At 41.4% G+C, this 17039-nt stretch overlaps 1 protein-coding gene across 1 annotated transcript in view; it reads left to right on the top strand.

The window, feature by feature from the left end:
• Positions 1-17039, top strand: part of cdh2 (cadherin 2, type 1, N-cadherin (neuronal)) — a 54344-nt gene that overhangs the window by 20966 nt on the left and 16339 nt on the right. The window contains exons 3-5 of the mRNA XM_008334377.3: positions 11629-11849; positions 14833-15000; positions 16044-16199. Of these exons, the coding sequence (XP_008332599.1) occupies positions 11629-11849; positions 14833-15000; positions 16044-16199 (545 nt within the window). The remainder of the gene's footprint in view (positions 1-11628; positions 11850-14832; positions 15001-16043; positions 16200-17039) is intronic.

The raw sequence follows: 17039 nt of genomic DNA on the forward strand, positions 1-17039 counted from the left end.
GCTCTCATCTGGTTCTCTTGCTCTTGCCCTTGGTTTATTTTGGTGGTTCATGTAGAGGCTTTTATCAAAGCTTAAAAGCCCCTCTTCACAACCGTGTAGATGCACTTTAGGGCCTGACCTGAAAGCTGTGTGGCGGGGAACAGTTATGTTCCCTAATAAAAGCTCAGGAGGCTGCCATTGTGAAATTAAAAAAAAAACAGCCGGACAAAATGGAAAAGGCAAAAACAACAGCAGCTTATTGACTATAGAACCAGGGATCATGATATGAAAAAAATAGACTGAGTCACCCTTTAAAACACATGCAGAGAGTGCACAAAAACACCAAAAGCTGTCTTCAGCGATTCACATGTTTGTGCCACCCACTTGTTTGTGCTATCACTATCGATGCTGCTTGTGACCCTGACAAACACGGCACGGCACTGCGAGGTGACAGCATATTCCCACCAGTCCCCGCGTTTAAAACTCAAGGTCTGAAAACATTTCCGCAGGTGGCCTTTCCAGGCAGAGACTTATTTGTACATGGGTAAGGTTGTGGTTTGGTGCTATACTACAGACAAACTAAGGACAGATGTGTTTGGAGTCATTTTCAACCCCCCCAGCCCCCCACGGACCACGACCCCCTCTACTCTTTGCAGTTTCTAGTAATCTGGGACTCATTGTGTCTGTAATAAAGCACAGCTGCACAGATCCTTCTCTGAACCCGCTCAGTTCAGCTGATTACAAGAGGCTAAGATGACTTTTCTCTCTCAGGGTACAGCCACAAAACATCCAAAGGCATGGCTCTGCTCATCCCCTAAAACACATCATCTATCTTGTTGTTACCTGATACAACATAGGATAACTGCTACATAGAATGCAGGGTCAAAATCCTCATCTTACATTGGGGGACCTTAGATGTTTTTTTCTATATAACAAATTTGAATATGTGGATTCATATTGGCATGTAATAATCCAGCATCCTGAATGTCAAACATAAACCCAAAAACAAAAACCTGATTAAAGAGCATTTGGTTAAATTAAATCATTTGTCTTTGAAAGAAAAGTCATTCGTTCTTTTTTTCCTCTAGCCTGAGGTCATCTAAAATAGATCAGGAGACAAGGCAAATGGTTCACATCTTCAGACAAATTGTGTTTCATCTTGTTTCTGAGAAAAAAACAATACACTAGATGTGATGGGTCAAAGATTAATATGACGACTCCCGGGGTGCATTAGTATTAGTTTGAATTTCATGTGTCATTTTCTAGGAAAGTGATGAACGAGACAGTGGGGATCGGGGAATTTATTGCCGTCTTTCTTATAAGAATATAGGCCAATAATTCCACTTACAACCGAATACATAAAGGGTTCAAGAGCTTTATCAATTTTTCTGGAAATAAGGTTTGTAGTTCCTGCACTTCTAGTGAAGTCAATCAGCCTTTTGTAAAAGCTAGACCTCAGTGCAGTGTGTCTGTTTATCAAGTAGATTCTGCAAAACAAAAAGCCTATAAAATATGCGGCTGTGGTGGAAAGATGTCTCTCTTGCAAATTGATGCTACATCGGGCTTTATAGGCTGACCCTCGGCATTAAAGAGAAAATATAAACATAGTTAAAAACAGCAGCGTATCATTGGGTGCTTTGAACTGTGTACAAGATGACTGCATCCAACAAACATGCCAGCTCTCCATACGAGTCAAATAAACAGTTCTCAAGGTATGAATAACAGCGAGGTTAAAATAAATTCAAGGCCGCAATGGTTTTTTTGTTTTCTGCAGCACAACATATTTGTGGGAGTCAATTGGAATATATGATTAATTTTGCCTTAAGATACATGAGTTGAAGAATTTACCCGTCCATCTATACGATAAGACCTGCCTCAGCCCCTTCCTCCGTTCCATGCAGTTGATCTTTCTGAGCTCCGACTTTGTGCGGGGGAAGGGTTAAGAAGGTCAGAGTAGGTTAGCGGTCAGATTTATTATTCATTTCTGTTTGAAGTATGATAGCTCTTGATACAAACATGCCACGAAGAAATGAGCTGTGTTCGGGTCTTCGTTTGTTTTGTTTGTAAATTCATGCAAATGCTTGCTTTCTTCTAAGTTTTTTGACTGGCACAGAAATCTCTTGCGTGTCTCTAACAGTGAAAATAACTCAGATATAATCGGTCGTAGGAGGAATGCCTTTTTTTCCGTCTTTGTCTTTAAGCAAAGCTAATTGTGCTTCGGGTGAAATTTGACATGTATTGATTCAGATGTGCAGTGGCAAATGTGTACACCCTGTTTATTGGCAGCTACCCCAATCCTTCTCTTTGAAGCTCTAGTTTCTTACTGCTATTGTTTAAAGTCGTTTGTTTTGGGCATTTCTCTCTTCATCCAACCCTTACAGACTCAGGCAGGTTTCCAGAAACAGTGACTTTACAGCCATGGGGTTTTCCATACGCCTCCGTGTGGTGTGTTTTGCTCTCATGTGGGGATCATAGAGGGGGACTCTCAAGTCATTTGTGGTGAGCAGCACAGGGCAAGTGGGTAGTTTAATAAAGATACTGTTTAGTAGCTGTGACTTTGTGTTTTTTAGAAAACACATTTTTCTTCGAAAACTTAAGATATTATGTTTGATCACCATCAAGACTGAAGGTAAATTTTTAACAATTCTCAGATGATGGTGTGAGCGGTAAAGCAGAAAATGCAGTTTTGTGTTTATAAATGCGCTAATGACTCAGTAAATCATTTCTCTACGCTTTGAGAGAGAGCGCCGGAACTGTACGCTGTCAGCCTTATCTTCCTTTGTCTACTGCTTTGTTTCCTGACCAAAGAGGATTCACATGCCTTCTCCTTGTTTCTCCCTGTGCCCTGACCTCTGCGAAAGGAAAGACACAGAAGCAGGAATTCCATTAGCTTTGTTCTCCAAGGCTCAATGTGAACTTGTGACTGTGCCACACATGGCATAATGGTCCCAGAGCAGGTCCCATTCTTTCACAGCTTTTATTTTACATCTTGGGCAGTAGGAGAGTGCATCACATCTTCCAATATCTTCTTTTTTTTTCTTTACTCAAACACACACACACAGTTGCATCAAATCCTCCACTCTTTCTATCCAGCTGAAATTGCTATACTGTCTCAGTGGGATAGAGGGAAACCGTATCTGTGCGTCAAATTGTGATTGTCTGCACTCGTGCATGTGTATGTGCACATCCAATGTACACAGTTTCAAAAGCAGAGAAAAATGGATTAAAACTACGTGTTTTTAGGGTCAGGTTTGTAATTGGATGCAGTGGAGTGTATCAGACTTGACCTGAGCCAGTCATTTGCATGGATTTGACTGCATACACAGTCTATGTAAAGCAGGCAGACGTATTATTCAAAGTGAAAGGAGGGAGAGAGGTGGCACAAATCATATCGGTCTCATTTACATAGCACATTCCTGTTAGTCAAACGAGAGTTAATATCACACAAATTGATCAATTCTCACTCTTCTTTCTCCATGGTGACATGTGGACTATATCCATCCACTGTTGATTCAGATATCGGCAGTTTAGCTCTCACCACAGGTTCAAAGCAGCAAGAGGGCTCTGTCAGTTAGCCCATGTCATTAGCTGTAATGTATTCACAAGAATCAAATATATTGCACACTATGTATTAGGTGTATCTTCAGCCGAGCTTAGTGAGGAGTGTGTAACAGAAACACGGTTGTAGGACGGTGGCTAAACCACTGGGGCTCTTTTTTGTGTTGTGCTTGTTGTTTTTACCAACAATATTTTAGTATGCAGGATACTTATTTTATTTATATTTGAACAGACCAAATCAGTGCAAACGGCACACTTGACTATCAGTAACATGTCGTTAGCAAAACTGCTGTCAGTAATAATTTGTAAACAGACATGTGACGGACGTGTTATCACATGCATATGTCCTGTTTATTAGGTGAGTCATGAATGGAGTTGTGAATATGATAAGGCGGTCCACAGACGACTGTCTGGGATTAGAATGATGACGGATTGTTACGCGTGAAGACTTGATATCAACGCAGGCAGGATTAGCCTTCTCTCAGCATTAGCCACACCCCACATCCAACACCGAGGCACACAACAAGACAGTTTAGTTAGAATTAAATTATACATCTGATTACGATCAGCTCAGACTTGAATCTACCAGTAAAAATGTGTTTTAAGCTGCCGATAGATGCACAAACAGTTACGGGAGTGTGATCGATTGCACAAGTAAAAGTGAGATGTGTTTACTCACACCAATAACAATGTGAAACTGTTATTTAAAAAATAAGTGTAAGTGAAAGTAACAAGATGCTGCACAGAGTTTAACAGAAACGTCGATTCACACATACCTACAAGTCAGTCCCTACAAGTAATATCCAATCCTGTTGATCAACAATCACTCCAAAAGCAATGTATATAAATATATATTTTTATGCATGTGTCATAGTCGGACAGAATGAGGCTGAAAATACATCTTCAGTTTGTTAAGCTGTCACTGCGCAACTGATACGTACATGGGATGTGTGATTGGGTTTTTGATTGATAAAGTATTTTTTCCTTTGTAAAACTGTTGTAGAAGTGTTTATTTTTGGCAGCAGCCACTGTCAACTACAGAGACACGAGTGGAGTGTTTTCAGCTCTGAGAACATTTTTCACTTGCTTTCAGAGTAACTATCCTGTTGCACATCGATCCTGAGTGATTGTTGATATATAGTAATTACCATAAACTTCTGACTCTGTAAAATGAGAGAGCTGCAGTGGTGGAGATGAAACATTTAATCTGAAAGCCTCTGTCTTTATAGACGCAGCACCGACTGGCAGCGGGTGATGGATAGTGTTTACTACAGCCAGCGACAGTGGCTGCTGAAGAAAACCGCCAAAGCTTGCATGATTTTAACACTATTATTCCTCGACTTGGTGAAAGCCCAACGAGGCGTTGACATAATTGCACGAGTCACCTTTGTTTTTCCCCCAACGAAAGCTCGGAGTCTGTTTAACAGTGGCTGTTACGGTTTTGGCCAGAAGTGCTGTGCGTTTTTGTTTATGCTCCCAACAAGAAATCAATGGATTAGAGTCACCGGAGCTGGTGTGATTCAAAAGCCTCTGTTCCCTCAGAGCATTCCAGCAGAAGTTACTTCATCACCTCACCGTGCCCTCTGCTTTGTCTCTTTGATTTTTATGACGGCATTCTGACAGAAATGATCAAGGGGAAGAACTAAATAGCTTGGAGTTGGTGCTTTTGAGATCAAACGGACCTAATCATGTTACATTACAGGTTACGCCGAGGATGTTTTAGTGCCCGGCCCGTGTGATCAGCCTTTATTAAAAATATCAGCCGAGCACGGGACCAGAGGCATTGGTTGTTATCATTATTTATGGTTTATTTAGTTCAGGCAATCTGAAGTTCTGCTTATGTAACCGTTGCTGGATTCACTTATTATCTGCTCTTCTTGCCTCCAGACAAACATTCATTTAAGTAAATAGTTCTCCATCCAACCAGCCTACACCTACTGTATGGAACATATACAGATATATTGTTGGTGTTATCTTGCAGTTCAGTCTGAGACAGCCCGTAGCAACGAGGTGCAGCAGAGGAGGAGGCACAGAGCGGTGGAACATTTCCTATATTCTGTATTACCGTGGTGTATGTGATGTACCAGTGATGCATGTAGACATCTCATACTGGTCCAAATCCACCTTCTGATTTCTAAAAACACATCCCAGTGTCTTAGCCCACCTCTCGCAGGCTCTTTTTGATTTCTTTTTTGTCTCCTTGGCTTTTGTTCTCCAATGTTCCCTGCTCATTTCTACTTCCTCATTAATCATCAAAGCCCTCGTGGGGCGACCAGTGCCTGCAGTTTAAGGTGAATTAAGGTACAGAGAGCAATTAAGAGAGTGCAACCTTTTATGAGAGGACAGTATGAGGTCAGCGAATGTCTTGATGTACACAGGGAGTTCAACACCTGAGTTCTTTTATCTCCATTTTACATATGTGTACTGTAGCATCTTACATTAAATAGAAGTGTCGTGTTAGGAGAACACGGCCCTTAAGTCACAACACTACATCATAGTAATTGTTATTATGAGTTTGTGTCTTGTTCTAAAAAATAAAACCCAGTAGTAGTTTTTTTATATATGTCATTTATTATTAGTGATGTTAGTGTTAGTTTCTTCACATTACACTGTGTGTCATGCTCTATTAATAATCGTCTCTACCTGTCAGTAGTAATGGAATCATAAAGATTCACAGAAAGACATTATCAGGAACAGGTTGTTTGACATTCCAGTAATATGGTCAGTCTAATACCAGACTGAAGCCTGTGTATCAAGTCGCTGGTCTCAGTAACTCACAAAATCCCCGTAGCCATGAGCTGATAACTGCAGAAGGATGTAGCTTAGCCTTATCAGCTTTTGGCTGTGGCGACACAGTAATCCTGACAATGTTCAACTGTCACTGAATAAAGTAAACACCAAATCATGTTATTTGCTCCAGAAAGACTAAAACATAATTACACTGTTGTCCCCATGTGGCTTCCCGACTCACTGTTTTTTTAGCTTAGATTGCTAAATTTCAAAGGCCAAACATTATTTATTCAAATGAGCCCAGCTGTCATCAAACACGTTTCTTTCATAGATAAGGCATCTCTATGGGCCCTCTAATAAATGCCAGTGCATGAGAATTTGAGCAGTTGCACAGCCACTAAAAAAAGCACAAATTTGCAGGATGAGGGATAAACTATGTTTTTATATGCAAGTGTAATGATGAGTGCCTTTGAGGTACCGATTGTTGAGATTCAAAATGAAAGTAAATAATCCAGTAAATATCAATTTACTGGATTCTAAAAGACCACGCAGGAACAAACAGGATCTCAGTGTAGAAGACAAGGCAAGAACAACATACACCAAACACCACACTCACAACTCGAACAACAACCCGACAAAAACTGAGTGAGACAGAGGTATATATAACCAGGCCACTAGGTGACACAAGTGAGACTAATGACAAAACCACAGTTGAGTCTGATCACACTATATCTTTTTTTATACATTTATTAGCAGAGGCAGCTATGGTAACATGCATGGTCCAGATCCATGAACAGCAAAATAAACAAACAAACACATTTTTAAATTGGTATTCCAACCTACAAATGAAAAATCTAGCCTCACCTTCACATCCCAGCTTCTCAAAAAATGTTTAGAAATGCCTTGAATCTGATGAAAAGACGAAAATCAATCAACTTAATTGCAGTAATTCTACCCTCAAGAGTGCTGTATGGTTCAGTGTTGCTCTTCACATCCCCACATGTATTAACATTATTGTCCACAGAGTTATTTGCAGTTTTGGATCAACGTTTAAGTGTACATCAAGTATTACTTTTCAAATAATATCCAATAGGCTGCATCAGAGGAGGAAGCAATTCAAGTTTTTTTTCTCTCCATTTTTCCGTAGATTCATATGCTGTGAAAAACCCAACACGGTTAACCTTTTTATGGAGATGGTTTTAATTGTGTAGAAGAGGGTTTTTATAAGTGGCACGGTGACATTTGTTTACTCGCCAGGCTGGAGTCTGCAGAGAATGCATTAATCATTCTAAAAGTACAGGGTAAACATGCGTGAACAAATATAGCATAGTAAGCAGGTATTTTTAAATACCATTGTGCTTTTAGCATTTTCTGCAGTAATTGGGCAATTATGCAATATGCTGTTCCGGAGAGTTTTGCGGTTGAGTGCGAAAAATGTACACATTTAGAGAAAGTTAATTTTAATTGTGCATGCTATTTCCAAGTTTGTATTGCAGGTGTATTGATTCTCACAAAACGTAGGTTTCAGGTAGAATTGGCTTATTACAGTTTTCTAAGGACTCTTACTGCCAAACACTGAGTGTGTCACTGGGCACCTGCCCATATAGACCACAGCTCTGAATGACATCACAGACATTGGTGAATAATACCACCTGACAGAGGTGCTGTATCATATACCAGGGTTAAGTGGGCAGATGGCCACTGGGATATTTGTCAATCATGCATTTATCTGCGACCACTGATGAAACACCTACGCAGAGTTCTTCTTGGCTGTCAGTGACATCACTTCTCAGAAGTGAACAGTATTGTGAGGATGAGCTCACAGGAGAGGTTTCAGCAGTGTCACATTTAGAGCACATTAAAGGGGACTTTCAGACTGCTCACTTGCAGACAGTGTGTTTGGCAGGCAGGCATATATAAGCTGAGGTTGTAGAATCTTTCCTCATTCGGCGGGAAGTCACACAGTCTATATTTTATGTTCCAAATTAAATGTAATTCTTTTTTCTGCCTGCCTCTGCCTATTTCCCTCGCTAACTATCTGTGTTTGTCTGAGTGAGAGGCCACGTGATGGGGCAGACAATAGTGAGGCACTCTCTGTGGTGTTTTGTGTGTTTTTTTTTTCCTCAGTAGGGGTGGGGGGTTTCACAGCATTCAAATCGTGAATAGGATCATTGAGTCGTACGTAATTTTGGGCCCTGATGCAGGGCAATCACTGGACAAGCCTTTCTGCTGACAAGTGTGTTTCCCCCTCCCCTCTTTTTCTACCTCCTCTTCTTTTTTTTTCAGCCCCAACCCCCAACTCCCCTCTGCTGCATCGGCATTTCTGCCCAGACTAGAGGCATCCATTGTGGAGACCACGATGACATGTCTGATCGGGCGTGGCGGCCACTATTTCTTTTGCACACACACCTCGAGGATCCTATAGATATAGATAAATTACAGCTGCCAGGTTTTAAGCTAAGTCACATTTTGGTGTTTTTTATTTTTTTCCGAACCTCCCAGCATCCAACTGATAAATGAATAGACACACGCTGGACAATCTCATTCATTATCATTTGAAACGCCTGTGCATGCTGAGAGTTTTTCCAGCATTTGCCATGGGGGTTGCCTTTTGAAAGGTCCCCGTGGCTAAATTTCAGACGTTTTTTAAAGAGTTAGATCTCTGCATAAAAAAGAGTTCTGGTCTTAAAATATCTCACCCAGGGACCGTTGGCATCAAGTGGACTGTCACACTCACATGGAAAAGTGCCAGCAGGACAGAAAATGGAAATATGGTCTGTAGACATGAGTTGCAAAGAGCAGCATGTGTGATGGATACTGTGGCCAGTCACTTCTATCCAAACATTAACTGCATCGCATTTTAAAAGCTGAAGGTCCATTGTTGGAAAATGGGAAACTGGAGAAAAAGAGGCTTTTACCTCAGAATGTTGGGGCTCGCCACACACTCGCTCTTACACACGAGCTGAAAACTTTTCTATTTACAGATGTGTTAGCAGCTAGTAACAATGCACTTTGTTTTTATTCAAAAGTTCCTATTATATTTTAAAAAGACACAATAAAAGCCTGATTTGCCCTGATATTAAACAACAAACCTGTCATTTTGGTTTGAAGTAACTGCAATACACACAATTACTGCAATCCACTTACTTTGGCTAAATGTACAGCCATAAGAAATTGTACACAGAGATCTAAGTACTTACAGGAGAAAACAAAGTTAAGCTTTTCAAAAAGAGGCGTTTTCTACCATGGTAAAAGTTGTTTGGATCCTCCACTCACTTTGTATTCTGCCGTGGTCTCAGTATCTGCTGACTACGGCTGACCATTGTGATTGTTTGAAGGCTTTGATTTTACTGGTGGCTGGCATGAAAGCGAGAGAGAAAGTGAAAAGGTCATTCGCCCGATGTGAGCCTCATTAGGATCAAAGACAAATATAACTAATTGGTAGCTGTAATTGAACAGGAACTTCCAGGGAAAGCCGACGTCAGGTGCATTCTGTAGTAGAAGAATAAAAAAAAAAAAACTTGACATCATCTACCATTATCATTTGAACTGCCGCCTCTTCTGAGCTGCTGTAATACTCCTTTTGTTGTGAGACGAAAAGCAATTCTCCCAGTAAAGACAAATTGCAGTGTGCGGCGATGCTGCCCTGTCTCGTCAGTGTTGTCTGTATTAGAATGCATCTCATGGTCCTGGCTGGAGATTTGTTCCCATTTGAGTTTTGATAAACCAGAACAAGTTCACATTTTCATTCATCCATGTGATGCTTTCGCCAATACCCAGTTTTACTGTTATTATTATTTGTACATATACGTTTGTAAAGGAAAGCAAATAATCCATTACAAAAATAATGACTGCAGTTCTAGCTCCAACCTCCTTTGATTTTCCTCCATCTCATATTCAAACACATGACTTCGCATAGAACACCTTTGCGGTAATCCAATTCTTCTGCTTTCAATTTCTATATAGTTTACTTTATGAAAAAGATTTGCCAGCTGGGGCCTGAAGTGCGGCCCTCAGTCACTGCTGTCACGGCTGGAGCCACGGTTGTGAAAATATTTACCCTGTCTTCTGTTACAAGCAGTGCGGAAATTGTTAAATTCACCCCTGTCATCAGCGAGAGATTTATTAGTGGAAGAGTGCGGTGCACTTTGGAAGAATTTATTGCAACGGTTCGGGTGATAATATTAAATTAGGTTTGGAGTAAATGTATGACTTCCTTTAGGCTCCAAACTGATCTACTACATCCTTCTCCCCCAAGCCTGGAGGAACTTGCTGCACTCAGAGTGCAGATGATACTCTGAAGACATCAGTGAGTCCCCAAGGTACCAGCACAAAGGAAGATTAGGCACCCTCCTTCAAGGCTTTTGTTAAGTAATTCCACATCTGCTTTAATAATTCAGAGCAGCACCAGCACAGCGCCCACACAAACAATATAGGGTAACGCTGTGATCTCTGTGGCCTGGAGGTATTTTTATCTTTCTCTTTGTGGTGTTTTGTGTGCTCTAAACATGAGGGGGGCCCTGCCACAGACGCACATCCATCTACACAAAAATGGATCACACAGCACACTTTCTAGGTGTTCGTGTGTGTGTGTCCATGTACCCGCAGGATGTATACATGTACCGTACAGTAGGATGTGCTGTACTGTCACTCACATGTAACATGAACTGCTCCTGTTCCTCTGCCACGGAGGCACCTGCGGGACAACGGGCCCCCCTTCCTTCCCCATGAGCCACCTGTCTGCATGCGTCTCTGTGTATTTTCCGTGTGATCGTGCTCATGAAGCCGACGTCAAATGCACTTCGGTCTCGAGAGGATTGTCACTCATCCTCAGAAGGTATCCCTGAACGTCACAGGGGACGATGCTGGCATGTTAAGGCCTTGGCGGAATATGAAGATGTCACTCATTAAAACTAAAACTAAATTAAAACACGTTCATATAGCTTATGCAGAACCCACAATCTATGTATATACTGCATTTATATATATATTTAGATCATCTGTGTAGTCTAATGCTCACATCAGACTTTTAAAACCATTATTTTGGTTTGAGGATTCTTCTTCAGAGCCTTTAAGGAGAACACTTCCCTTCTCCTTCAGGTTTTCCCTCTCTGACTCTCTCCTCCACTGCACCTGTTTTCAGCAATACCTTTGGGGCACAGCTTGTGGTGAATAATGCATGAGTGAGAAGGAGCATCAGAAAACCTTGTGGACTTTCTGTCTGTCTTCCACCCCCCTTTGTCTCAGTAGTATTTCTCTCACTCTCTCTTTGTCTCTCCCCTTCTTTCTTTTTCCTCTGTTAAAGTGATTTTTTTTCATCTTCTTTTTTAAGTTCAAGCCATTTGTCTTTGTCTTTTGCAGTGAGGTTTTTGGACTGTGGACGTGGTGGTCTGGTGCACTTTGAAAGCAGTCACCCTTCCGACTTCCGGATAGAGTCCGACGGAGTAGTTTATGCTGCCAAGAGTCTTAAGCAATCTACTCTGCCTGTGTCACCGCTGCTGATCAAGGCCACTGATTCTACAACGCAGGAGCAATGGGTCTCCCAAGTCAAACTGATGCCTCCTGCCTCCACCAGCTCACAGGTGATTCCACCGCAACACATTTTTACAATCTTGCTGTTGTGTGAGTGTGTGTGTGTGTGTGTGTGTGTGTTTGTTGATTGTCTGACTGATGTGAAAAGAAACAATGATCCATTCTTTCCCCCCGTATCAAATAACTCACGGTTATTAGGCACACAGCACATTCACAGATGACTAGTTCAGTAAATTGTAGCAGGTGTTCCGAGAGACTGGATGGATGCTTGCTAATTAAAACTTAATGTGTCAATTTACAAGGAGCACAAACATATACTCAACGCGGTCAGCGAGCAGTGAGAGCAGATGCAAAATAGTTTCTCGTAAAATGCATTTCAGCAAGCGAGATTACGGGGTTATTGGCTCGTCTTCCAAAAAAAAAGGTGGGCCACACCTTTTTCGGCATTTTGACGGGTAGCTCATACGTTAGCACTGCAGGTCGGCAAGGTTCGCAAGAAGTATGAAAAAAGACGAGGGCAAATTTTCTCCTTGTCGTCCTTGTATCAAGGAAACTTTTTGTAGTTTGTAAAGAACTTGTCTTTGCTGCAGTGAGAGTCAACTATTAGTCAACAAGAAGATTGTAAAGATTAGCTGCAATATGAGCAAAGTGGGTACTACACCTGCCTTACACACAGAATGTTCTGGGTCTGAACCCCCAGAGGAACCACGTACTCAAAAGACAAACACTGTACTGTAAATTTACCCATTTTGGGACCAATAAGGGAGTCCAACTTTGGACACATACTCAAACCACAACCACGAGTGAAATATTAAAACAAAAAAATGAAATACTTGTGTTTGTGTTTGTCTTATAAATCATTTACAGGTGGGGTAGTAAATTAAAGTGGCAGCAGATTTAGAAGACATCATCATACATCATTACTGCACGTGCAGTGATGTGAGGTGCCGAAATTTAACTCTGCCTGACACGGTTCTCTTTCATAGCTTTTCAAAGCACAGTGGTTAGCCACTGTCATTTAGCACAGGGACTCCTACAGGTATGTGATTCTAATGACACCATTAGTCACTATAATGCGTTTGTTACAGGCAAACTGGTAAACACACACATCACTAATTATTTTTTCCCCAGATTTTAAATAAACAAGTGTTACTCACGTCTAAGTGAATAACCGCCTGCGTCCGCGGAGACGTGGAATCTGCCCTTATTTGTTTGTAATGAACAATCTGAGGTTGACTTTCCCGTACCCCTCACGTTTATGAGGTCATAAGCGGTTATCTTCCCACCAGTACAATTATTGTCATGAATCACAATGCATCTTTTAATCACATCAGCGATTAATTTTTTTTTTATTAGTGCCACAAACGCTGCAGCCTTGGGGAAACATTTTAATCAGTGCCAACCAAACAATACCCTCATTAACATGTCAGCGTCCTCGACCTCTGTCTCCACCTTTATTAAATCCTCGGCCCGGCCGCTGTTCATGAGCTGAAAATGTTTCGGAATTTGGATGGGACACATCGATTAGGGAAAACACACACACACCGACCAACACACATTGATAATCCTTTCCACACCCTTACAAACACTCAGGCCATCACTCAGCCAAACACTCCTGTGAACTCTGAAGTAGACTCCAGACTCCAGAAGATAGAGGGGCGTGCAGAGAGTGTGGATGGGTGCAGACCTCCAGCACACCAGAGATAGATGGGAGTTGGGCCAAGCGAACCCAACACAGACATTCATCATTCCGCACACAGTTTGCAAATAATTACTGCTCTCAGCCAAGCCCATTTTAATAGGGTAATAGATATTTCTGAAGCATGCCCCCTTTGCTATCTGTCTGCCTGCCCCAACGCCTCTTTGCATCTTCAGTGTGTGAAAGAAGCATAATCGGATTTCAAACATGATTAGTGGAAGCACCCTGACAGCTCCACAGATGTGAGACGGCGTGGGGGGGGGGATTTGGAATATGGGTCAGGATATAAGGTGACAAAGTGGTAATTAATTTGTGTGTTTTGACAAAACACTTGGTAGTTCGTTCATTCCGCCTTTTTTTTTTTACAGCACAGCCAAATCTACACAACTATGTCATCGGTAACAATGAGGCAGATACAGCAGGGGACAACATACATCTCAGCAATCATTCACTGACATTGACAGATTTTAAACATTGCCCCCCTCCTCCTCCTCTTTTCTTTTTCTCTCCTGCCCCATTTTGTTCAAGGTTATTTAAACTTTCTCTGGCACTTTTTCAGTCTTCCTAGTCTCTGGAGCAGCACAGGCAATTTGAGCCATCTGTGTGTTTAGTGTCTAGCTTGCAGGTACCATCCTCCTTTGTTTCGAATCTCATTCATTACAGCTGAGGGAGGATGGCAGATCCATTATGTAAGCCGGTCTGTCTGTGTAGGTGCATTATATCAGCACATAAGAAGTAGCCTGACATTTAAGGCAAACCAGCGCCAACCACACCAAAGGCATATCATCACTTATTTTGGCCAAGATATTTTAAGCTACATAGAGGGTTGTAAAAGTACGACTTTTTGATTCAGCTGCTTACATTTAGAATAGACATCCAGTTGTATTAAAACTCCTTCTAAAGCTTCCCAAAAACACTAGTATATATCTTTTAACTACATCAATTTAAAATTTTCTGAACTTAAATGGCACACTATTCAAGCCAAGTGTTTTTATAGTACATTTTTTTCAGACCCGCTGGGTAAACATTATATGACATTAAAAAAAAAAAAACCTTCAGAGCCGCACAAGCAGGTCCCAGAAGACGTCAACATGCTGATGTTTAGCAAATACATCGTTTTTTCCTAACAGACAGTTCTCTAAGCATAAATGACATGACAGTCCATCCAAAAGTCATTAAAAGTTTTCACTCAGTTGGTTGGACACACTGGCCTCACCTTCCTAGAGCTGCGCCGCTAGTGTGGCTAAAAATACACATTGTCATATTTTATTACACAGATGTGATCACTTCCCAGAGCGTGGACCAAATCTATTTCTTTCCTATCCTTTCCGCAGGTCCAGGATGTCTCCGTCCCTCCAGTCATGTCCAAGGATTTGAAGGAAATAATGTTTCCATCACGGAACATGGACAGCCAGCTCAAACGCATGAAGAGAGACTGGGTCATCCCCCCAATTAATGTCCCAGAGAACTCACGAGGCCCATTTCCGCAAGAGCTAGTCCGGGTAACATACTCTCTCTCTCTCTCACTCACACACACACATATATAGGCATACACACACACACAATATGCCTTTCCTAGAAATGACAACCTCATAAGTCTCTGCTGACCTGCACAGATGGTCACAGACACAAGACTTATGTGTTCACTAGAGCACAAGATGTTTGTGACGATTTAAGCGGTTTTTATTTTTAGGTATTATCTATATGCCATTTTAGGTTAAGTCCTTCCCAGTGCAACTTAATATTTAAAACCTAACTGAAATCTCAAGTGATCACCGGTGCAATTATTCCGAGGTTGCCTGTTGAGATATTATAGCCCTTTTATCATGGCTGAAGGACACACATGGCTCGGTTAATCTAAAACAACTCTCTGGTCAGTGCTGCCTGTGGGTGGCTGACAAGACAAGACAAGAACAAGTGGAAGACAAGAACTTCATCTTATTTTAGCAAATGAAAGCGACTCCCTCACCGAGCGCCATCCACGTTAGAAGAGACGTCGCTGAGCTTTCGTAGATGATATCAGGATAAGGAAATATTCTTTGCTCAGCACGGATCTGGGACGTAGGCACTGAAGTTCTCAGCTTACATGGCAAACAGGATAGACGGCTCAGAAAGGCAGAACTTCAATAAGACATGGACATTATACACTCTTAGTTACACAGCAGCCTATTTTTAAAGCCAGCGATGAAATGAGAAGTCGATAAGTGGGTCAATCAACAGGAAATTGTGTGCGATTCTACTGAATAATTGAATAGTTAAGATTTGTTGAGGGTTTTTTTTTTATTCAAAATGAACGACGATGGTATCAATATTTTATTAGAGAATCTGCTTAGGTATTATATAAAAAAATTAACAAAAAAACTAGAAACTATGGCAATTATTTTTTATAGTTTTGCTGTTGTATATTTGTCATTTTTGTTTTGTTTTTTTACTAAATCAGCCCCTATGCTTTCTCTACATATTTTAGAAAGTCATTATATAAAGTAATTATGGTTGATTCTCTGTAGAGGTCTTAATTAAAATCTTTCCCACAAATCACTCACAGATTCGATCGGACCACGACAAAAACCGCTCCCTCAGATACAGTGTGACGGGCCCTGGTGCTGACCAGCCTCCCACTGGCATCTTTATCATCGACCCCATCTCTGGAGAGCTATCCGTCAACAAGCCCCTCGATAGAGAGCACATCTCCAACTTCCACGTAAGTCACACTTGGTCTTAAAAGAAAAAAAACTGCTGAAATGATTTTCAAGTATTTCTTTTTGTGCATTTTACCAAGATAAATGTGATTCTTTCACTGGGAAGTCTTTACATTCCTGCCAGTTGGCGTGTGCTCAAAGGTCACTGGGCCCTAAATGGCCTCCTCGGACCCAATAAACACCAGGGTCTCCGAGGAAATCTGACGTATTCGTCTGAGAATTCAAGTGATTTAGCGTGTTGCATTTGACGGTGTGTAAGTCTTTGGGTTTGGGCGACACATTTTATTTTTTTACAACCACAGCCGGAGCTGTTTGATTCATTTGTGGCTTTTTACTTACTCTGCTACGGCTTGCAAATTATAAGGCTTCATTTCTTTCCACCCATATATTTATATGCGTTAGTAGAAACTGTCCGACAGCCGTCGTGGCTGGAGCTGAAATAAAATAATGTAATGATTTAATCTCAGTGACTTAAAGCCACAGAAGAAACCCAGAGCAGAAACTAAGGAGCAGATCACTAAGAGCTCAATACTGTGTTTAGTTCCATTGTTGGGCTACGTGAGCTCGTCAACCGTTGCATTGATGAAACGCACATGACTTACAATACGACTAAGGTAAACACAGTCAGACAAAGGATGTGAGTGTTGGCAGCGTGTAGATGACAAACATGCTGTATTCGGTTTCGTATGTATTTATTCCAGAGCATGAGTCTTCTTTTTGGCTCCTCCTGTGTTTATGCAGGAGAAAATATGCACTCAAGTGCAATACGATTCAGCAAATCAGGGTTGTTTATGTGAAACACAGCTGAATCCGTGCTGACCCTGTCTTAGGCATCAGCGCTG

This window comes from Cynoglossus semilaevis, chromosome 20 (genome assembly GCF_000523025.1).
Source record: "Cynoglossus semilaevis isolate Cse_v1.0 chromosome 20, Cse_v1.0, whole genome shotgun sequence".
Lineage (NCBI taxonomy): Eukaryota > Metazoa > Chordata > Actinopteri > Pleuronectiformes > Cynoglossidae > Cynoglossus > Cynoglossus semilaevis.